Source organism: Peromyscus californicus, unplaced genomic scaffold, assembly GCF_007827085.1.
Source record: "Peromyscus californicus insignis strain IS unplaced genomic scaffold, ASM782708v3 Scaffold_15__1_contigs__length_86483966, whole genome shotgun sequence".
In the NCBI taxonomy this organism is placed as follows: domain Eukaryota; kingdom Metazoa; phylum Chordata; class Mammalia; order Rodentia; family Cricetidae; genus Peromyscus; species Peromyscus californicus.
This window is the reverse complement of record NW_026294447.1, coordinates 49538230-49556217: the sequence shown is the minus strand read 5'-3', so window position 1 is coordinate 49556217 and position 17988 is coordinate 49538230. Positions and strand designations below refer to the sequence as shown.

The 17988-nt window shown below is 40.7% G+C and overlaps 2 protein-coding genes across 6 annotated transcripts in view; one reads left to right on the top strand and one right to left on the bottom strand.

Moving 5' to 3' along the window:
- The window catches only part of Dglucy (D-glutamate cyclase), a 132693-nt gene extending 131731 nt beyond the window's left edge, over positions 1-962 (bottom strand). The window contains exon 1 of one of the 2 annotated variants that reach the window (XM_052738781.1): positions 857-962. The gene's annotated coding sequence lies outside the window, so the exon portion shown is untranslated. The remainder of the gene's footprint in view (positions 1-856) is intronic. The other variant, XM_052738783.1, reaches the window with a different exon arrangement.
- Positions 963-979: 17 nt separating this feature from the next.
- The window catches only part of Rps6ka5 (ribosomal protein S6 kinase A5), a 166235-nt gene continuing 149226 nt past the window's right edge, over positions 980-17988 (top strand). For 3 of the 4 annotated variants that reach the window (XM_052738774.1, XM_052738775.1, XM_052738773.1), the window contains exon 1: positions 980-1106. In XM_052738774.1, coding sequence (XP_052594734.1) covers positions 980-1106 — 127 coding nt within the window. Of the gene's footprint in view, positions 1107-1301; positions 1413-17988 lie in introns of those variants that run through there. The other variant, XM_052738776.1, reaches the window with a different exon arrangement.

Here is a 17988-nt window from a genome sequence, read left to right as displayed (position 1 = left end):
TAAAACTTAATTTTGTGTGTGTGAGTGTGTGGGTGATGCGTGTCATAGAGCTGTGTCGAGGTCGGAGGGCAACTTGTTCATTCTCTCCTTTCACTATACGGGAATTGCACTCTGGCTGTCCGCAAGCCACAGAACCATCTCCCCGGCCCCTACCTTTTTTAAACACAAAATCCACTTAACTTATTTAGTGCTAACTACAGCGAATAACATCATACGAGGACATGGCATCTTCCAGGCCATCACACATTTGTAGATCGTTGCCTAGGACCCTTGGACGCGCGCGCGCCAACACGTGGGTGACAAGTGTTTCTCTCCAGGACCCTCCTTTGTCCACGGTGATTGGCGGACCAAACGGTCCAATCGTCTTTCCCCGCCTCTTTCCGCAGTAGCCAATCAGAGGTCCGAAGAGCCTCCTGACTACTCGACTCTGTTTACTAACAGATCGAAGCTGGGGAATAAGGGGTGTGACAATTCTGGGGAGGTCAGGAGAGGGAAGGCCTCCCTGCGCGTGCGCACCAAAGCCAGTGGGTGGGGCCGAATCTTGGGTCTTGCCAATCGGAGCGTCCGCGCTCCTCCCTCTCCTGCCTCCCCGCCAAGCAACAACAATTCGAGCGGCGGGGCGGGGCGACTCGTGAAACGTCACGGCCGGCCGCCCAATGGGGACGGGCGCTGGCAGACGCGCGCGCACCGCGCCCAATAGCGCTGGTGGCCCGGGGCTGTCTCCTGGGCTGGCTGTGGGCGGAGCGGCCTGGCGGAGGAGGTGGAGGCGCAGGGCGCGGGGTTGCGGCGTACTAGCGGTGCCCGCCGAGGGGAGGAGGCGGAGGAGCTGCGCGGCCAGAGCGGGAAAGAGACTCACCTCGGCGGCGACGGAGTTGTGGCGCTGCCGCAGCTCGGCTCCTGGGGCTGTGACGAGACGGAGCGTCTGCTGTCCCTTCAGGTTCCCCTCGGAGCGACCCGCGCGATCGGAAAGAGGGTGAAGATGGAGGGGGAGGGCGGCGGCGGCGGCGGCGGCGGCGGCGGCGGCAGCGGCGGCGGCGCGGGCACCAGCGGGGACGGCGGGGACGGCGGCGAGCAGCTCCTCACTGTCAAGCACGAGCTGCGGACCGGTGAGCGACCCCGCCCTCTGCCGGCCGGGCCAGCCGCGGAGGCGCGCCTGAGAGCCCGCTGGGGCGCGCGCGCAGGCCAAGGGGGGCGCGGGCTGGGGAGGCCGGCCAAGGGCGGGGCTGGGTGGGCAGAGGCGAGTCAGGGGTCCCGGGAGGCTCCGGGCAGGGGGCCGAAAGTTTGCTCGCCCCGGGCCCCCGGTATCGGGTAGTGGCCTGGGAAGATGCCTTCGCGCCCCCCTTCCTGCACAGGTGACACATCTGTCACTACACTGTGTCACGAGCGAATGATGCTCTTTGCCTCGGCGTGAGGTGAGCCGCGCGTTGTTTGTGGAGCGTGAACTCACTTTAACTTGCACCTCTGCCTCGGGTGGTCCAGGTGCGGGGGTGAGGAGTGTGTGTGTGTGTGTGTGTGTGTGTGTGTGTGTGTGTGTGTGTGCGCGTGTGTGCGTGTGTGCGTGTGTACGAGCGTGTACCATCCCTAAGGGATAGCGATCCTGCGAAAGAGACACGAGGGATAGCTGGTCCCCCGGTTAGTCTCTAGTGAGGTAAAGAGGCTTCGTGTAGTCCTTTCTCCTAGAGTTATCATGAAGTGCTCTACTCGCCTTGAATTTCTTGCCAGCGTCTTTTGGGAAGCAGCCTGTATAAATGTAAAGTTCTCGGTGAAAGACTTCACTAGGCGGCTTCAGCGCTTACATCCCTGATGCTGGAGATCAGAAAAGCTGTGTGTGCTGAGCTTTTTACTTATTAAATGGCTTTTTCATTGGAAAATCCTTACGTGTACCAGTGGTACAGTTAGGCTCTCCCCTACCCCCATGGAGTCGGGTCTCCCCTTACACTTTATTTTTTCTGAACGGGGAATGCATTTTACTGACTTGTTATTAGCGTCAGTGGTTTAATATTTTTGACACTAAGTCTTTGGCATACTGAAGGACTCATTTTTGGTTGTGAGCCTAGCCTTTAATGGCTAAGCCCTCACTCCAGCCCGAAGGACTCATATTAAGTAGACACAGAGGGTACGTGGTAGGTTTCAGGTGTAATCCGGGTCCATCTTGCATTTATTTAGGACACATTGTAAAGTTAGCTGTGCTTCAGAGTTAATTAGTTTTTGTTATTTCCAATGAGGTTGCTCATTAGCTTTCCTTTGGGTGCCAGTCTTATGACTTAGCATAAGATGTCAAATTCATGCTTTCTTAATTCAACAGTTTTAAGCATTGTCATTTTTGATTGTTCTGACTCTATAACATATCTTGAGCCAGTTATTCCATGGTATTTTTGAGTTCCTAACATAACCTGTGTAGATTCCCTTGGTTGAACTTTTGCCTCCAAATTTAATCAACTGCTGATGTTTTCAACAGGTTTTTAAGTCATTTTCTCAGTATACATTTATCCAGTATTAATACCTAGTTTACACCAGGTACAATGTTACATGCTTTCTAGAGTGAGGATTTGGGTTTTTTTCTCACTATCTTACATAATGATTCCTTGCTCTGTGTGTGTGTGGAATCATACTGTACAGCAAATGCTACTCGAAGTCTACACCTCAGCCATTGATCATGGAGCAAAAGCAGTCTTTTGCTCAAGGATCAAGGGGCAGCCTACTTTTTAGTAGTCAACCAACTGCTCAGTGTCTAGATTTTGCAAACATTGCTAGTTCTGTAGAAAACAGTAAGCACTGTTTTATTTCCCCTTCTCAACTGTGTGAATCATCAGCTTTAAGTTTGCATTTTGAAATTTTTCTAGTGGATGAGATTGTACTGAACTCACTACTAATGTCAAAGGAAGGGAACAATCGTTTTAATTTATTGCTAAACATTTGAATAACCTATCACATGTAATGGTCACAAAACACTGTTTAAATGTTGCTTGAAAGAGTCACTCACCCTTGTTCCTCTTAGCACTTGGAGGTATAATAGGTGCTAGACTCTAGCAATGTGATCTGATGCGGTTCCTTCTTAAGCATCTCAGGCTGGTAGTTGGTGATTGTATTGTAGGTCATAGGATGAGTGAAAATGCAGTCAGAAACTCAGTCTAAGGGCATGGAAATGGCTCCAGTGTGTAGACTGAGTAGTATGGCATACTTGGGTGTAGAGTTGGAAGACATAGTAATGAATACTAGTTCTGCCACTTTGCTGGCTGTATAGATTTGGAAAGTCTCAGGCTTACTTCTTTCATCTGTAAAATGTGAGAATTGAATGAGACACTGCTGGAAAAATGTTAATCAGGTTACCGACACATAGTAGGCAGTAGAAAATGTTGGTTGAATGAAAATCTAAAAAGTTACTTCACAACCGGATCTTATTGTAAAATGTGTGAATTAATGTAGTGTACTTGGAAAACAAATTAAGTCACTGGGTGGTTAGCCATCACCACATGACGACCTGGCTATTATCTTTTTCTATAACTGTCTTGCTTTTTCAAGCAAAGGACTAACTCCTTGTAATCATTTCTGTTATTGAGCACTTTGTGCATATCTTGCCCATCACAACATACAGTACTATAATAATTCATTTACCTGGGGTTGAGGAGATGGCTCTGTGGGGTAGAGTACTTGTCATACAAATGTAAAGACCTGAGTTCGAATCCTTAGGACCTACAAAATGCTGGGTGTGGTATTGTGTGGTGGTTTGAAAGAAAATGGCCCCACAAAGGGAGTGGCACTATTAGGTATGGCTTTCTTGGAGTAGGTGTAGCCTTGTTGGAGGAAGTGTGTCACTGTGGGGGTGGACTTTGAGGCCTCCTTTGCTCAAGCTACTCCCAGTGAGACAGACCACTTCCTGTTGACTGTAAGTCAAGATGTAAGAACTCTCAGCTCCTGCTCCAGCGCTATGTCTACCTGCACGCTGCCATGTTTCTTGCCATGATGATAATAGATTGAACTTCTGAAACTGTAAGCTGCCACCTCAATTAAATGTTTTCCTTTGTAAGAGTTGCTGTCATCATGGCATGTCTTCACAGCAATAGAAACCCTAACTAAGACATAGTGTGTATCTATAATCCTAGTGCTTGTGTAGTACCATGAGAGCTGGAGACAGAAGAGTCTCCAGAATCTTTAGGCCTGCTAGCCTGGTATACACACTGGTGAAGAACAAAAGAGCCCTGTCTTAAACAAGGTGAAAGGTGAGGATTGATACAGTGGCATGTGTGTGCCCATACTCTCTCTTACTTACACGCACGCGCGCGCACACACACACACACACACACACACACACATCTCTCTGTGTCAGATAGTAAGGTCCTTGAGGGCAGAAATCTTTTTTTTTTTTTTTTTTGTCTATTTGTAGCCTGTGGTATTTGGTAGGTGTTCAAATATTTGTTGATTTAATTCAATTGGATGAAAAATAAGGGCAAGGTTTGCAGATGTTAGGTCTTGATAAATTGATGACAGTAACTATAAAAGATGAAGAATACAGAATTCAAGATCAAGCAAATCATCATAAATTCTTGAGCATTTTCTGATTTCTGGCCTAGATGGTATTGATGATACCAAAGATGATTAAGAAAATGTTCTGCTGTCTAGCTGTAGAGGAAGAGGAAGAGCCCATATAAACCAGTAATTAGGATGTATTATTTCTTAGGTATAATAATAGAAAGATATGAAATGTATAAATGCAACAAAAGAAAGATTAAAGCCTTTAGCCTTTAAATAGTCAAATGTAACTTGGTTGAAAACCAGTGGAAAATGGAGATTATTTTACTCATTTATTCAATAAATATTTTGTCACTTTTTTTTTGCATTTCAACAACTTTATTGAAAGGTATATTCCTTAGTCAAAACATAATGGTAGTTGGTTAGTTTACTTCAGTCACTCAAAATCAACATTGTTTTCAAATGGAGGCATATCAGCCTTCAGAAAGAACTGAAAAGTTATTCATGAAACATGGTTTACAAAGGTTAAGGATGAAATACTCCTGTTCTTTGGTTTATTTTTCAGTAGTCATTATCCATTACATGTCAAAACAGTTATAGCCACTCTGGGTGGACTCAGGCTGCACAGTGCACTGAGGAGCAGCCTACAATTTAACAGTGGAGATGATACATTCAAGGCCAGCATTGAGAATCTGAACACAACCTCGGTGGTCTTATGGAGTGCCTCCTTACTTCCCTTAAGACACAGTAGAAGTTTTGCAAATTACTCTCTTTCTTTTAAAACAAAATACATTAGAAGTAGAGGCAGTTTTATAAAAACTGTCTGTGGTTTAAAAAAAAAACAACTTCTGGAGTGCTTTATCAAGACTGAACTAATTTCAGTGCAATAAATACATTTTCAGAGTGATCATTCATCCAGTTATTAATACAGTAGAAACAAATTTTTTCAAATGGGACTAGATTGAAGCAGCAATTCTCTAGAATTATTCTTTTATTATGGATACAAACAACCTATTCTCTAAAAGAAATATTGAATTTTCAAAACTTGTGAGATCTGCTTTATATAAAACACCCACACGTTTAAATGTAATTCTCATATAGCAATAAAAATCCCACCTCTAAATTAGCTATTACTTGGTTATGGGTGCCAAGAAGCCATTTACTGCTTAAATTACCCCTTTATAATACTGTAAAAGTGCATTTGTGAAATGTTGGTTTTGATGTAAACCTTGTAATTTAAATTTTGAGATTTAAATTAAGTAGTTTACCATTTTCAATACCACCTAAATATATATTGATCCAATCTAGGAAGTTAGATCAATGTTAAAATGAAGGTTCACAGTTTTACTTCACATTTATATCTTTAGCCTTGATTTGAATGTTTCGTGGGTGAATTCAAATCTAAGCATAGCTCTACCAAGCCTGGAATCAGTTTTCCCAACACTGAGACCATTCTGCTAACGTGCTGATGTGCTGAGGTTTCATAGCTTAAATTCTGTACCGTAGGAAACTCATGGTCAGAGTGGCAGAGATAGACTTCAGGAACGTTTTGTTGTTGTTGTTTATTTTGTCACTTTTTATGTACTGAGTGCTGTTTTACATGCTGAGGTTAAGAAAGTGGCTTCTCCACTGGGAAGCTAGGTCTGAGAAATCACTAGAACCAGAGACTTACATTGGCTCTACTGTGTCTTAAATCTCTTTTAGTCCATGTGTCAAGTCTTAATTCTTTTTACACTGTTGTCTACTTTCCTCCAAGGAGGTAAAGACTGGACAGCACTGAAGTTCTACATTTTATGGCTTTAGCTATTGAAGGACACTATCTGTTTGCCAGTTTCAGTTAAATTCTGAGAGAAAGACTTTATTGGTTCAGTTTTGATCAGGTGTCTGCTGTTGGCTCATTCAGTTAAGACTATGTGATGGGATCATGTCCTAACATGCCAGCAACTGCAGCAAACGTATGGATAAGGATAAACTGAACTCTTAGAGGAGGAAGGGTTGCTGGGCGGGTCATTCCTTTGATTACTGTTTTTGGGAGCATGCCTAACATTACGGAGAGTGTTGCAGAAGCTTATCTATTTTGTAGTAACAGTGGAAACTCCAGTGGCTTATAGGACATGATTTCTGTTTGTTAGGGATTTGTGAGTTGCTTAGTTGATGGTTCTGCTTAGACCCTCATCAGTGGAGATCTCACTAGGCCATATCCCCAGATGAAGAGCTAGGAAATTAATGACTATTCAGAGAGGGAGAATCAGTCTTCCCCAGGAACGAGCCTAATCCAATACCAGTGTTTAACCTTAAAATTATATACATATGAGCAGCACTAAAATGGACTCATCAGGTTGCATTTATAATTTATTTGCATGTATGTAACAATAGTAATTAAAAAGGGGTCCCAGATTTGAGAGGGAGCAAGGGAAGAGGTACAGGAAAGGTTGGAAGGATAAAAGGGACAGGGAAAAGTATGTAAATACGTATACATATGTGAAATATAAAAAGAAATTAAAAACCCCCAAATAAGTAAGATGTTAGCCAGAACTAGTCAGCTGAACTTATCTGGGGCTAGTGGCTCGCCTTCAAAGACTGCTCACTCATACGTATTGGGGAGGCTGTATCAGTTCCTTTCTGTGCCTTTCCATAAGGTCGCTTGAGTGTTGGAAGAGCAGGGAAGCTGGCTTCTCCCCAGACAAGTGGTACAGGAGGGCAGAGTGAAAGCTATGTTTCTTTTGTTAAATAGCTTTGCCTAAGGTATACAATAATGTACCATACAATCCTTTTATTTATATATATAATTTTATTTAAATTTTTTTTTCATTTTTACATACCAACCACATTTCCCCCTCCCTCCCCTCCTCCTGCTTCCCCTCCCACCTCCCCCTCACCCCATCCCCCATCCACTCCTAAGAGATGGTGAGGCCTCCCATGGGGGTCAACAAGGTCTAGCACATCAAGTTGAGGCAGGCCCTAGCATACAACCCTCTTTTAAGTATACAACACTCTTTTAAGTGTACAATGAATTGTAGCATAATTACAGAGATATAAAACCATCATTGAAATCTAATTTTAAAACATTTTTATCACCCTATAAAGGAACTTCATACCCATTTTCTTTAGTCATCCTATATTCCCACTGTCTAGGGCTAGCCAACCACCAGTCTATTTTCTGTTTATATATTTGCCTATTATTTTATTATAATACCATTTTACACTTTTGTAACTCTCTATTTTTTTCAGCAAACACGGTGTTATTAAGATCCAACCACACTGTAGCATGTATCAACACTTAATTTTTTGTTGACAAATTGTATTTCTTTGTATTAGGTAGATAATCACATTTTGATTATCCACTCAGTTGGTTGACATTTGGGTTCTTTCTACCTTTTGTGCCATGAACATTTGTAGACAAAAATTTTCATGTATCTGTTTTCATTTCTTTTGGGTACTAATCAACAATAAAATTGTTGGATATTATGAAGCCAAACTTTTTCAAACTGAGCTTTTTCCACCAGCAGTATATGAGGTATTAAATTTCACCATAGCCTAGCCAATGTTTGGTATTATCTGTCTCACACTTTTAGCCATCCTAGAATAGGTGAAGTGATATCTTTCATTATGGCTTTGACTTGTATTTCCCTAATGATGCTGCATATGCTTTTAAGCACTTAAGATATACAAATAGACCTTGTATATCTTTAGGGAAATGTTTACTTCTACCTTTGGCCTATTTTGCAGTTGATTATTCCTCCCTCCTTTCCCTCCCTCTCCGTTTTGAGACAGGGTCTTACTATGTAAACCTGGCTGACCTGGAACTCACTGTATAGACCAGGCTGGCCTGGAACTCACAGAGATCCTAATTTCTTTTTTATTATTGAAAAAAATCTTTATTTTAGATACATATCTCTTAATCAGATACACGATTGCAAATATTTTTTTCATAAAATGAATTGTCTTTTCATTTTTTTTTTGAGGGGTGGTATTCTGAGAAGCATGAAAGGCTTTAATTTTGATTAAAAACTAATTTGTTTGCCCCTTGCCCCTCTCGTTGTTTGTATTTTGCTCTTTTGGGGAGCCCGCCACCCAGTTTCCAAATAAATCACACACAGAGGCTTATACTTAATTATAGACACCTGGCCTTAGCTTAGCTTGTTTCTTGCCCATTTTCCGTAACTTAAATTATCCTGTCTACTTTTTGCCTCTGGGCTTTTCTCATTTTCTTACTTCTGTAAATCTTACTCTTACTCCATGGCTTGCTGTGTAGCTGGGTGGCTAGCCCTTTGCATCCTCCTCCTTCTCTGGCTCCTTCTCTTCCCTCTCAGATTTCTCCTTCTATTTATCCTTTCTGCCTTCCAGCCCCGCTTATTCCTCTCTCCTGCCTCACTATTGGCCATTCAGCTCTTTATTCGACCGTCAGGTGTTTTAGACAGGCAAAGTAACACAACTTCACAGAGCTAAACAAATGCAACCCTCCCTCCTGGTTTTCTTTGTTCTGCCATAGATATATCTTGGTTTTCTTCTAAGAGTTTTATGCTTTTTAGCTGTTAGAACAAGATTTTTTAATTAATTGTTATATATTATATGGGGTAGTAATCCAGATTCATATTTTTGTGTGTAGATATTCAGTTGTCCTTGTGCCATTTTTGAAAAGACTGCTCTTTCACTATTTATCTTGGCACCTTCTTTGAAAAATTAATTAACCATAGATATAGAGGTTCATTTTAGATTCTCAGTTCTATTCCATTGTTTCTCTTTTAGCTAATACCATAAAACTAGAAATTACAAGCTTAGTTTTGGAGTTGGAAAGTACAAATCTTCAACTTTGTCTTTTCCAAGATTATCTTGCTTATTCTGGGTCCCTTGATTTTTTACATATGACTTCAGCATCAACCTGTCAGTTTCTTCAAAGAAGGTATTTGGGTGATGTTCTGATGTGGATTCCACTGGATTCATAGGTTAGTTTTGAGAGTTGCCATCTTAGCAGCGTTAAATCTGGTCCATGAACATGGGATGTCTTTCTATTTATGTAGCTCTTCTTTCATTTTTTTGGGCAATGTTTTCTTCTTTTTAGAGTATGAGTTTGTCCTTCTTTTGTTAAATTTATTCCTAAGTATTTCATTTTTTGATGTATAATATAATAGTAATGAAACTATTTTATTTTTGGAATGTTAATGTCTCTAGAGATCTATTGTGTGTTGCAACTTTGGTGAACAAGTTTATTTGTTCTAATAGTACCTTAGTGTATGTCTTAGTATGTTTACTCACTAGATTATGTAGCTAGAGTTTTCCTGCCTGGCCCACAGTCAGGACAAATCTCTGTCACCAGCCAGTCCCACAGCTGCTCAGACCCAACCAAGTAAACACAGAGACTTATATTGCTTATAAACTGTATGGCTGTGGCAGGCTTCTTGCTAACTGTTCTTATATCTTAAATTAATCCATTTCTATAAATCTATACCTTGCCACGTGGCTCATGGCTTACCGGCATCTTCACATGCTGCTTGTCATCGGCTGGCAGTGTCTCTGACTCAGCCTTACACTTCCCAGAATTATTCTCCTGACTACTGGCCAGTCAGTGTTTTATTTACCAACCAATCAGAGCAACACATTTGCCATACAGAACATCCCACAGCACTTCCCCTTTTCTTTTTTTTTTCAAAAAGGAAGGTTTTAACCTTAATGAAGTAAAATTACATATAATTTGGGAATTTGGGCGTAGCTTCTCTTACTACTTCCTGCTGGAGTGGGGCGCTGTATCTTATGGGGACACAAAGAAAATTTTAGGATTATGGAATAGGCCTCATAGTCATGAGGCTGTATTGTTTGAGCCAGTTGCCTTCAAAGCGTTCTGGATGTTGGATCATCTGGGCCGTGGTGTCATCGGAGACCTTTCAGGGGGTCTTGGCTGGTCAAACCTGATGTATCTTAATCTGGAACAAATCCATAGCCTCTGGCTTTCTGTAGAAACAAAAGCAGAGACTCTTTTCCAAAGCAACACATCCTTATATCCAAATTTTGAAGTCAAGGTACCTTTAAAATATACATTTTGGCATAACTCAACAGCTTTTACAATCAAATGTTTTTCTTCAGTTACGAATGTCAAAGACAACATAATCCAGATTCTCTGTGTGATAGCCATCTTTATGTGGCTTATTACCTTTATTGTTTCTTTAAAGACTTTATTTTTAAAAACTATCTATTTGTTTATATAACTGTATATATTCCTTCTTTTCTCTCTTTTAAGCCTACTTAGAGCTATTAGCAAGCCATAGGAAAGCCAGGCGGTGGTGGTGTACGCTTGTAATCCCAGCACTTGGTAGGCAGAGCTAGGTAGATCTTTGTGTGTTCAGAGATACAGCCAGCATTGGAGACACACGCCTTTAATCTCAATACCAACCATAGAAGACCTGGAGGTCTATACAGACAGACAGTGACGAGGCTGTCATGTGGTTAGGTTTACAACCAATGAGAAGGCAGAACCGAAAGTCTTTATAAAGACTTTAACACAGGAAGTAGCTCTCTTTCGGAGAAGTAGGACCACCGCAGGAGGAAGGGTAAGATTTTAGCTCTTAGTTCTGACCTCTTGGCAACTTTATTTTATTTATTAACATACAAATAACATTTTAGTACAAAATAAAATATCACCATATTATTATATTGTGATTATCTATCTATCTATGGTGTGTGTGTGTGTGTGTGTGTGTGTGTGTGTGTGTGTATGAGAGAGTGAGAAAGAGTCAGTTAGTTTTACTTTCTCCTTCCTAATATGAATGCCTTTTGTGTCATTTTGTTTAATTGCCCTGGCTAGGGATGTTCACTATTCAAGTAGAATCGGCAAGAATAGACATCCTTGTCTAGTGCCTTATCTAGCAGGAAAGCATTAATCATCCATCACTAATTACAGGGCTGGCTGTCCGTTTTTCATGGATGCCTTGTACAAACTGAGAAAGTTTCCTGTTCCTGGTGTTTAATTGTTAAAGAGTGTTGGACCTTGTCAGATGCTTTTCTTCATCTATTGAGATGATAATGTAGTTTTGTTTTATTGATGAGGATTATTACATTGATTGATTATTGGGTGTTAAGATGGCCTCACATTCTGGGATAAACCCTGTGTGATCACGATCCTTTTTACATGCTGCTGGAGTCAGTTTACTATTATTTTGTTGAGGATTTTTGTGTTTATTGTTCATTAGAGGTATCTGTTTTCTTATTTTGTGATGCTTTGCAAAAAAATCTTCTTGACTTTTTTAGCTACCAGCTATGGAGTTTCCCTATAGAGTTTGAGTACTGGTATGTATATTTGAAGTCTTTTAAGTAATGATTTAACAAAGGTCAGAGTATAGGCTGTAGTTTTGAATTTGCTCCTAACTTGCTGTATGACCTGGAGTAAATTATTTGCCTTTCTGAGCTTAAATTTTCTTATTCATAATGACATCCAGACTAATTACCAGAATTAAGCTGGTGTTTTATGGTACTTCTGTGTAGTAGACAAAGGTCAAGAATTGTTATTTGCTTTTAATTTTACTAGATGAATCATGTAGAATCCCACTGAAAAAGAACAGTCCCTGATGTATATGGAGTTGGTTCTCTCCTTCCTCCTTTACATAGATTCCAGGGATTGAATCCAGGCCAATAGGCTTCAGTTTTTCCTGCCAAGCTGTCTTGCTGTCTCCCCCGCTAGCCCCAATACCCTGCAACTAGATTCTTGAGAGTCTAAAAGAAAATCCCTGTTAAAATTTCTCTCGCGAATGTCAGAGATTGAGAAAATTATCTATTTAGGCAAAGAGAGTGGCAGCTCAACCCTCTGTCAAAGGGGATTCAAGTATATTTTATATTTTCAGTCTGGGGGAAAGCCTCAGGTGATCTAATGTATTAACCTCAACATTAACCTCTGCTTTAAAGTGAGGAAGCATCTTGAAACTACAGACAGATGTGTTTTGATGGGCAGGGTTGAATTCTTTGATGTGAACAAGATGTTCACGAGAGCTCCTCTAGGGAAAATCTGACACCTTTTTGTGTTGGTTGAATTTCAGAGTTAATTTTGGGTTGAGAAATGTCAATCCTCAAATGCAGTGGGACAGGAGGGAAGAGGCTGCCACAGGCATCACCTTTGAATTCTCTGAATGATTTACAGATCTTTGTATTCACCTCAAAGGTGTAATAATTCCTGCTTTTCTCTTTTTTTTGTCAGGGAACATGAATAGGTTCTAAAATAGAATCTTAACCTCACTGTGTTTGTTTCTAGCAATGTCCCTCTTGCTCAGTTATAGCTATCATTCCCAAATCAAATGAGTTCTCTGGACTTCATACATCCCTAAAGTTGTAAGTGAACTCTCTCACTTCTAACTCTTTTTTCAGTCATCCAGTAGAAATTGCTCCCTGTGACTTCAGGAAGAATAGGGAGATTAGATTTTGTGTGTATGCCTGGAGTTCACTTTTTCTAGACTGGCTGGCCAGAAAGCCCATAGGATCTGTTTTGCCTCCCAGTGAGGGGGTTATGTCAAATGCCTCCATGCCCAGCATTTCTTTTCTTTCTTTCCTTTTGTCTCATTGTCTGTTTGTTTCTTTGCTTGATTTTGCTATTTTTTTTTTTGTTTCATTTTGTTTTTTGAGACAGGGCTTCTCTGTGTACTTTTAGTGCCTATCCTGGGTAAACCTATCCTCTGTAAACCAGGCTGGCTTCTAACTCACTGAGATCCGCCTGCCTCTGCCTCCCAAGTGCTGGGATTAAAGGTGTGCGCCACTGCTGCCTGGCTTAAAATTTGTTTTTTGTTTTTTTCGAGACAGGGTTTCTCTGTGTAGTTTTGGTGCCTGTCCCAGATCTCACTCTGTAGACCAGGCTGGCCTCGAACTCACAGAGATCCGCCTGGCTCTGCCTCCCGAGTGCTGGGATTAAAGGTGTTCACCCAGCTATTTTGCTTGATTTTGGAGATAGGACCATAGCCTTGGCTGTCCTGGAACTTGCTTTGCAGACCAGACAGGCCTTGAATTCAGAGATCCACTTACCTGTGCCTCTGAAGTGCTGGGATTAAAGTACCATCTTGCCCTGCTTGTCTGTGGGTGCTGAGAATCTGAACACAGGTTCACATTGCAAGCATTTTACCCACATCTCTCCAGTGGTTTTAGTATAGTACCTGGTATTGTAGTTATTTTATCACATTCAAGTTTTGTCTGTGTGGCCTCTTTTTAAATAATCTACCTGTTCTTGACCTCTACAAAGTCATGTAAACGGTATTTTTTTAATATCAGATTATTTGGAATAGAGAAAGTAAGCTTGGTACTTAAAAGAATTCTATCTTAGCTCTTTTATTTAAAATTTTTTTGGTTGGGTTTCCATTTCTGACTCATACTGTTGTGTAGATTTTTCTAACATGCCATCTTTATAATTTAGGTAATGTTAATGAGTTTTTGTAGGTACATGTGCAAATGTGTGTGTTTGCAGGTGTGCAGGTGTACATGCACATGTGTGTTTGTGCCTGTGGAGGCTAGTGAACAAACTCAGGTACCATCCATTTTTTTTTTAGTCTTGCCAAATAGGCTTATGCTAGCTGGTCAGTGAGCCCCAGGGATCTCCCTGTTTCTGCCTAATGAGTATGGACCACTTGTAATCTATGTGTTCCTGACCTGAAAATTGTATAAATAATACTTTTTTTTTGATTATTTTTTTTTTTTGAGACAGGGTTTCTCTGTGTAGCTTTGCGCTGTTCCTGGATCTTGCTCTGTAGACCAGCCTGGCCTCGAACTCACAAAGATCCGCCTGCCTCTGCCTCCAGTGCTGGGATTAAAGGCGTGTGCCACCACCGCCCGGCCCTAAATAATACTTTTAATACCAAATTACTTGGAATGTAAAGGAGTGTGTATTCCAATTATGAAGCCCAGATTTTTTTTTTCTTACATGGGTTCTGGGGATCAAATAGGTCACAAGCATGTTACTAGTTGAACCTGATCATTATCTCATAATGACATCTTGTGTGGTTGGCTGAATAAATGACCTCTCTTCCTCTTCCTAAATATATCCACATTCTAATCCCAGGAATTCTGGGAGTATGCTGTATATTACCTGTCAAAAAAAACTTTGCATGTTTGATTAGGCATCCTGGGGTTGAGAGATTATCCTGGTTTATCTAATCACACTGGTAGGAAAATTGGAGAGCCAAAGTCAGAGGTGACTTGAGGGTGGAAGCCAGTCAGCATGATGCCATGACTGCGAAGCGTCAAGACCTACATACAGCCTCTAGATGTTGGGTACCTGGTTTTTCTCTAGAATGTCTCAGAGAAACACAGCTCTGTAGTTTCTTGATTTTTATCTCAGTTTCAGACTTCTGATTTCCAGAACTGTAAGAAGAGAAATTCATGTTGTTAATAAACCATGAAGTTTATGCTAATCATCCCAGCAGCAATGGTAAGCAGTGTATTTCCTTAAGATGGGTTGAACCAGCAGCTCAGTTTGCTCTAAGAGACAATTTTGCTCACATGTTGTAATAACAGAAATTATCACATACTGCAGTAAATTAAACCATTTAAGTTGAAAATGGTATCATTTTGTAGAGGTAGAATGTTGTCTTTTCTGAGGCCTCCAGATGTGACATTCCTTTCTTATCTTACCCTAAAGCTAGTTGTGTTGCTTTGAACCAGTTGTTCTGTATTTCATAGGAATACTCTGAGTGGGTACCTGAGTAGATTTTTTTTTTTCTTAAAGGTTCTTGCTATAACCCAGGCTAGCCTCAAACTTGCAATGAATTCCTGCTTTAGTTTCCCAAGCTGGGATTATAGGCATGTGCCAGTATTCATGACCCTCGGAGGCTTGGATTAGGTGGGTGGCACACAGCATCTGACTGTAAGTGTAACCTTAGTTTTCTCCTCGTGTTGCTTGTGCTGTTCTTACTTTTATTCTTTCATCTCTTTATTTAATCCAAATAATATTCCTTTTATATTTTCCATACCAAAGCATGGATTAAAAGATACAGATAAGTACCTTTATATTTAAATACATATATTCATAGCACAAATAATATGGAAAATGTGGGAAGACAGTCGGACTTAATAGTATTTTGCTTAAGTAAAATCTTGGTCATTCTGTTTTTATTTTTCACTTTATCCTAAAGAAAACAAAGTGAATTCTCGTATTATAGAACTTTTAGTTTTTGATCAGATACAAAATGATAAATCAGTAAAATAGAGGTGTAAAGAAATTCTGTAGACAAAAACTCTGAGACTGTACACAGGGCTCTCCTTTTATCCATTAACTGAAATATTCAATCAGTTGAACCACTCTGTCCTCTGACCACATAAGTACTCTGATGCAGGATTGTGTGTTTTTCTTAAAGGAAGAATTATTTAAAATATATTGAAAAGTGAATGCCACTGCTGTCAAATACACTGTTTTAGCAGCATACTTGCACTAACAACTCCCATGATCTTAACTTGTTTTTCCTTTATACTCACAGTTTGTTTGTAATCAAACATCATAGTTAGGATTAGGATGAAACAAATCTAATTGGCCACCTACATATAAAACTCAAAATTTTACTCCAGCAGCAGATGGAAACAGATGCAGAGACCCACAGCCAGACATTGTGTGAAGAGAATGTCTAAATTGGAGGTCTCCAGCAAATCTCTCTCCCTCTGAGCTCAGGGATTCCTGTGAAAGAGGACACAGAAAGATTGTAAGAGCCAGAGGAGACAGGACACCAGGGGAACAAGGCCCTCTCAATTAACTAAGCCAGGCTCATATGAGCTCACAGAGACTGAAGCAGTAAGCACAGGGCCTGCAGGAGTCTGTGACAGCGTATATATTAAAGCTATTAGCCTTCGTATTTTTATGAGCCTCCTGACTCTGAAAACAAGTAGGTCTCTGACTCTTGTGCCTGCTCTTGGACACTATCCTCCTGTTGGGTTGTGGTGATATGATAGTTTTTTCCTTCATCTTAGTGTATTTTTATCTTTACAAAACAACAACAGCAAAATTTGACCTAAGTTTTTCATTGTAAATTGGGCAAAGCAGTGGCAGTTTTTATCATCCATTTGAAGATTATTGGATTTTTTGTAGAGAACAATTAGAAATGGCTTCTACCATCACTGTAGACCTTACATATCTGGTCACATAACTAACTTTAAGATTGCAGTTGTCATGCAAGGTTTTGTCTAATGGTAACTTAGCATTGTGCAATGGAGGAGGGAAGTCTGTGAATGCCTAAGCTGAGGCCTTGGCTACCATGGATGGGGTAAAGGATGACAGAACAAAGCATTTCTGTCAAAGGAGCAGTGCAGGTGGTTCAAAAGTCAGAAATAGCTTGGTACACTGACGGTTCTGGAGGAAAGATTTCTGGCTAGATTATCATATCCAGGAAAGGTAGAGGAAATGTGACTGGAGTGGTAGCAAGGACCATTTATTGCAAGATTTAGTAGGTTAGGATTAACTATTAAGGCATTGTGTATAAACATGAAGTCAGTTGGGAACTGATTAAATTAATTTGTGTTATACAAAATGATTCCCACTGCTTTGAGGAGGATGTGTGAAGAGGGCCAGCTAGGACTCTATTACAGAAATTCAGATGGATTATAAAGGCTGTGATTAGGTGGTAATTGGTATTGAGAATTGTGAGTATACTTGAGAAGTATTTAGGAGGTAGACTAAATAGAACATGGCATTATATTGATATGAGCTCTTTGCAAGCAAACATGTGTTTGGAGATACTGTTCATTGAGGTAGTGTATTAATTTCAGCTAGCTTTAGTAGCCTATCATAACTCACACTTGGGTTGCTCTTGGTCTTCATGACCTGACTGGGTTCTCTGCTAAGGGTTTCACAAAATGGAAACCTAGGGGTTAGCCAGACTTGGTTGTTGTTTGGAGGTTCTGGGAAAAAAACATACTTCCAAGTTCCAGCTTCTTGTTGCTGGAATTCAGGGCCTATAAAGTCAACCTGAAGTTCCAGTGTCTTTGTTGGCTATCAGTATCTAGATCAGTGCTTCTCAACCTTCCTAATGCTGCAACCCTTCAATACAGTTCCTCATGTTGTGATGACCCCCCCAACCATAAAATTATTTTCATTACTACTTCATCACTGTAATTTTGCTACTGTTATGAATCATAATGTAAGTACTCCTATTTTCCAATGGTCTGTGGGGTTGTGACCTACAGGTTGAGAGCCTCTGTTCTAGATGATATGCATTCCTTTTACAATAGCCTCCTATTTTAAGCCAGCAAAAGCATGTCAGTTCCTTCAGGTGCTTTGACTTTGGCCTTTGGATCTCTTCTGACCTATAGGCTCAGATTTAAAGAGGCTCATATGATTAGCTTGGGGCCTACCTGGGTTATTTTCCTATTTGTAAGATTAACTAATTTGGGACTTCACATCTGTAGACTCCCTTTATTACAGAAGTGATAAATTTACTCACTCTGGGAGGAGAGTATATGAAGAGTAAAGGGACTGGAGTCATTTTAGGATTTCCAGATGGTGAACTAGGAGAGATGAATATACAGGTCTACAGAAAACATAGGACCCTGTTAACAGACTAAAGTAAC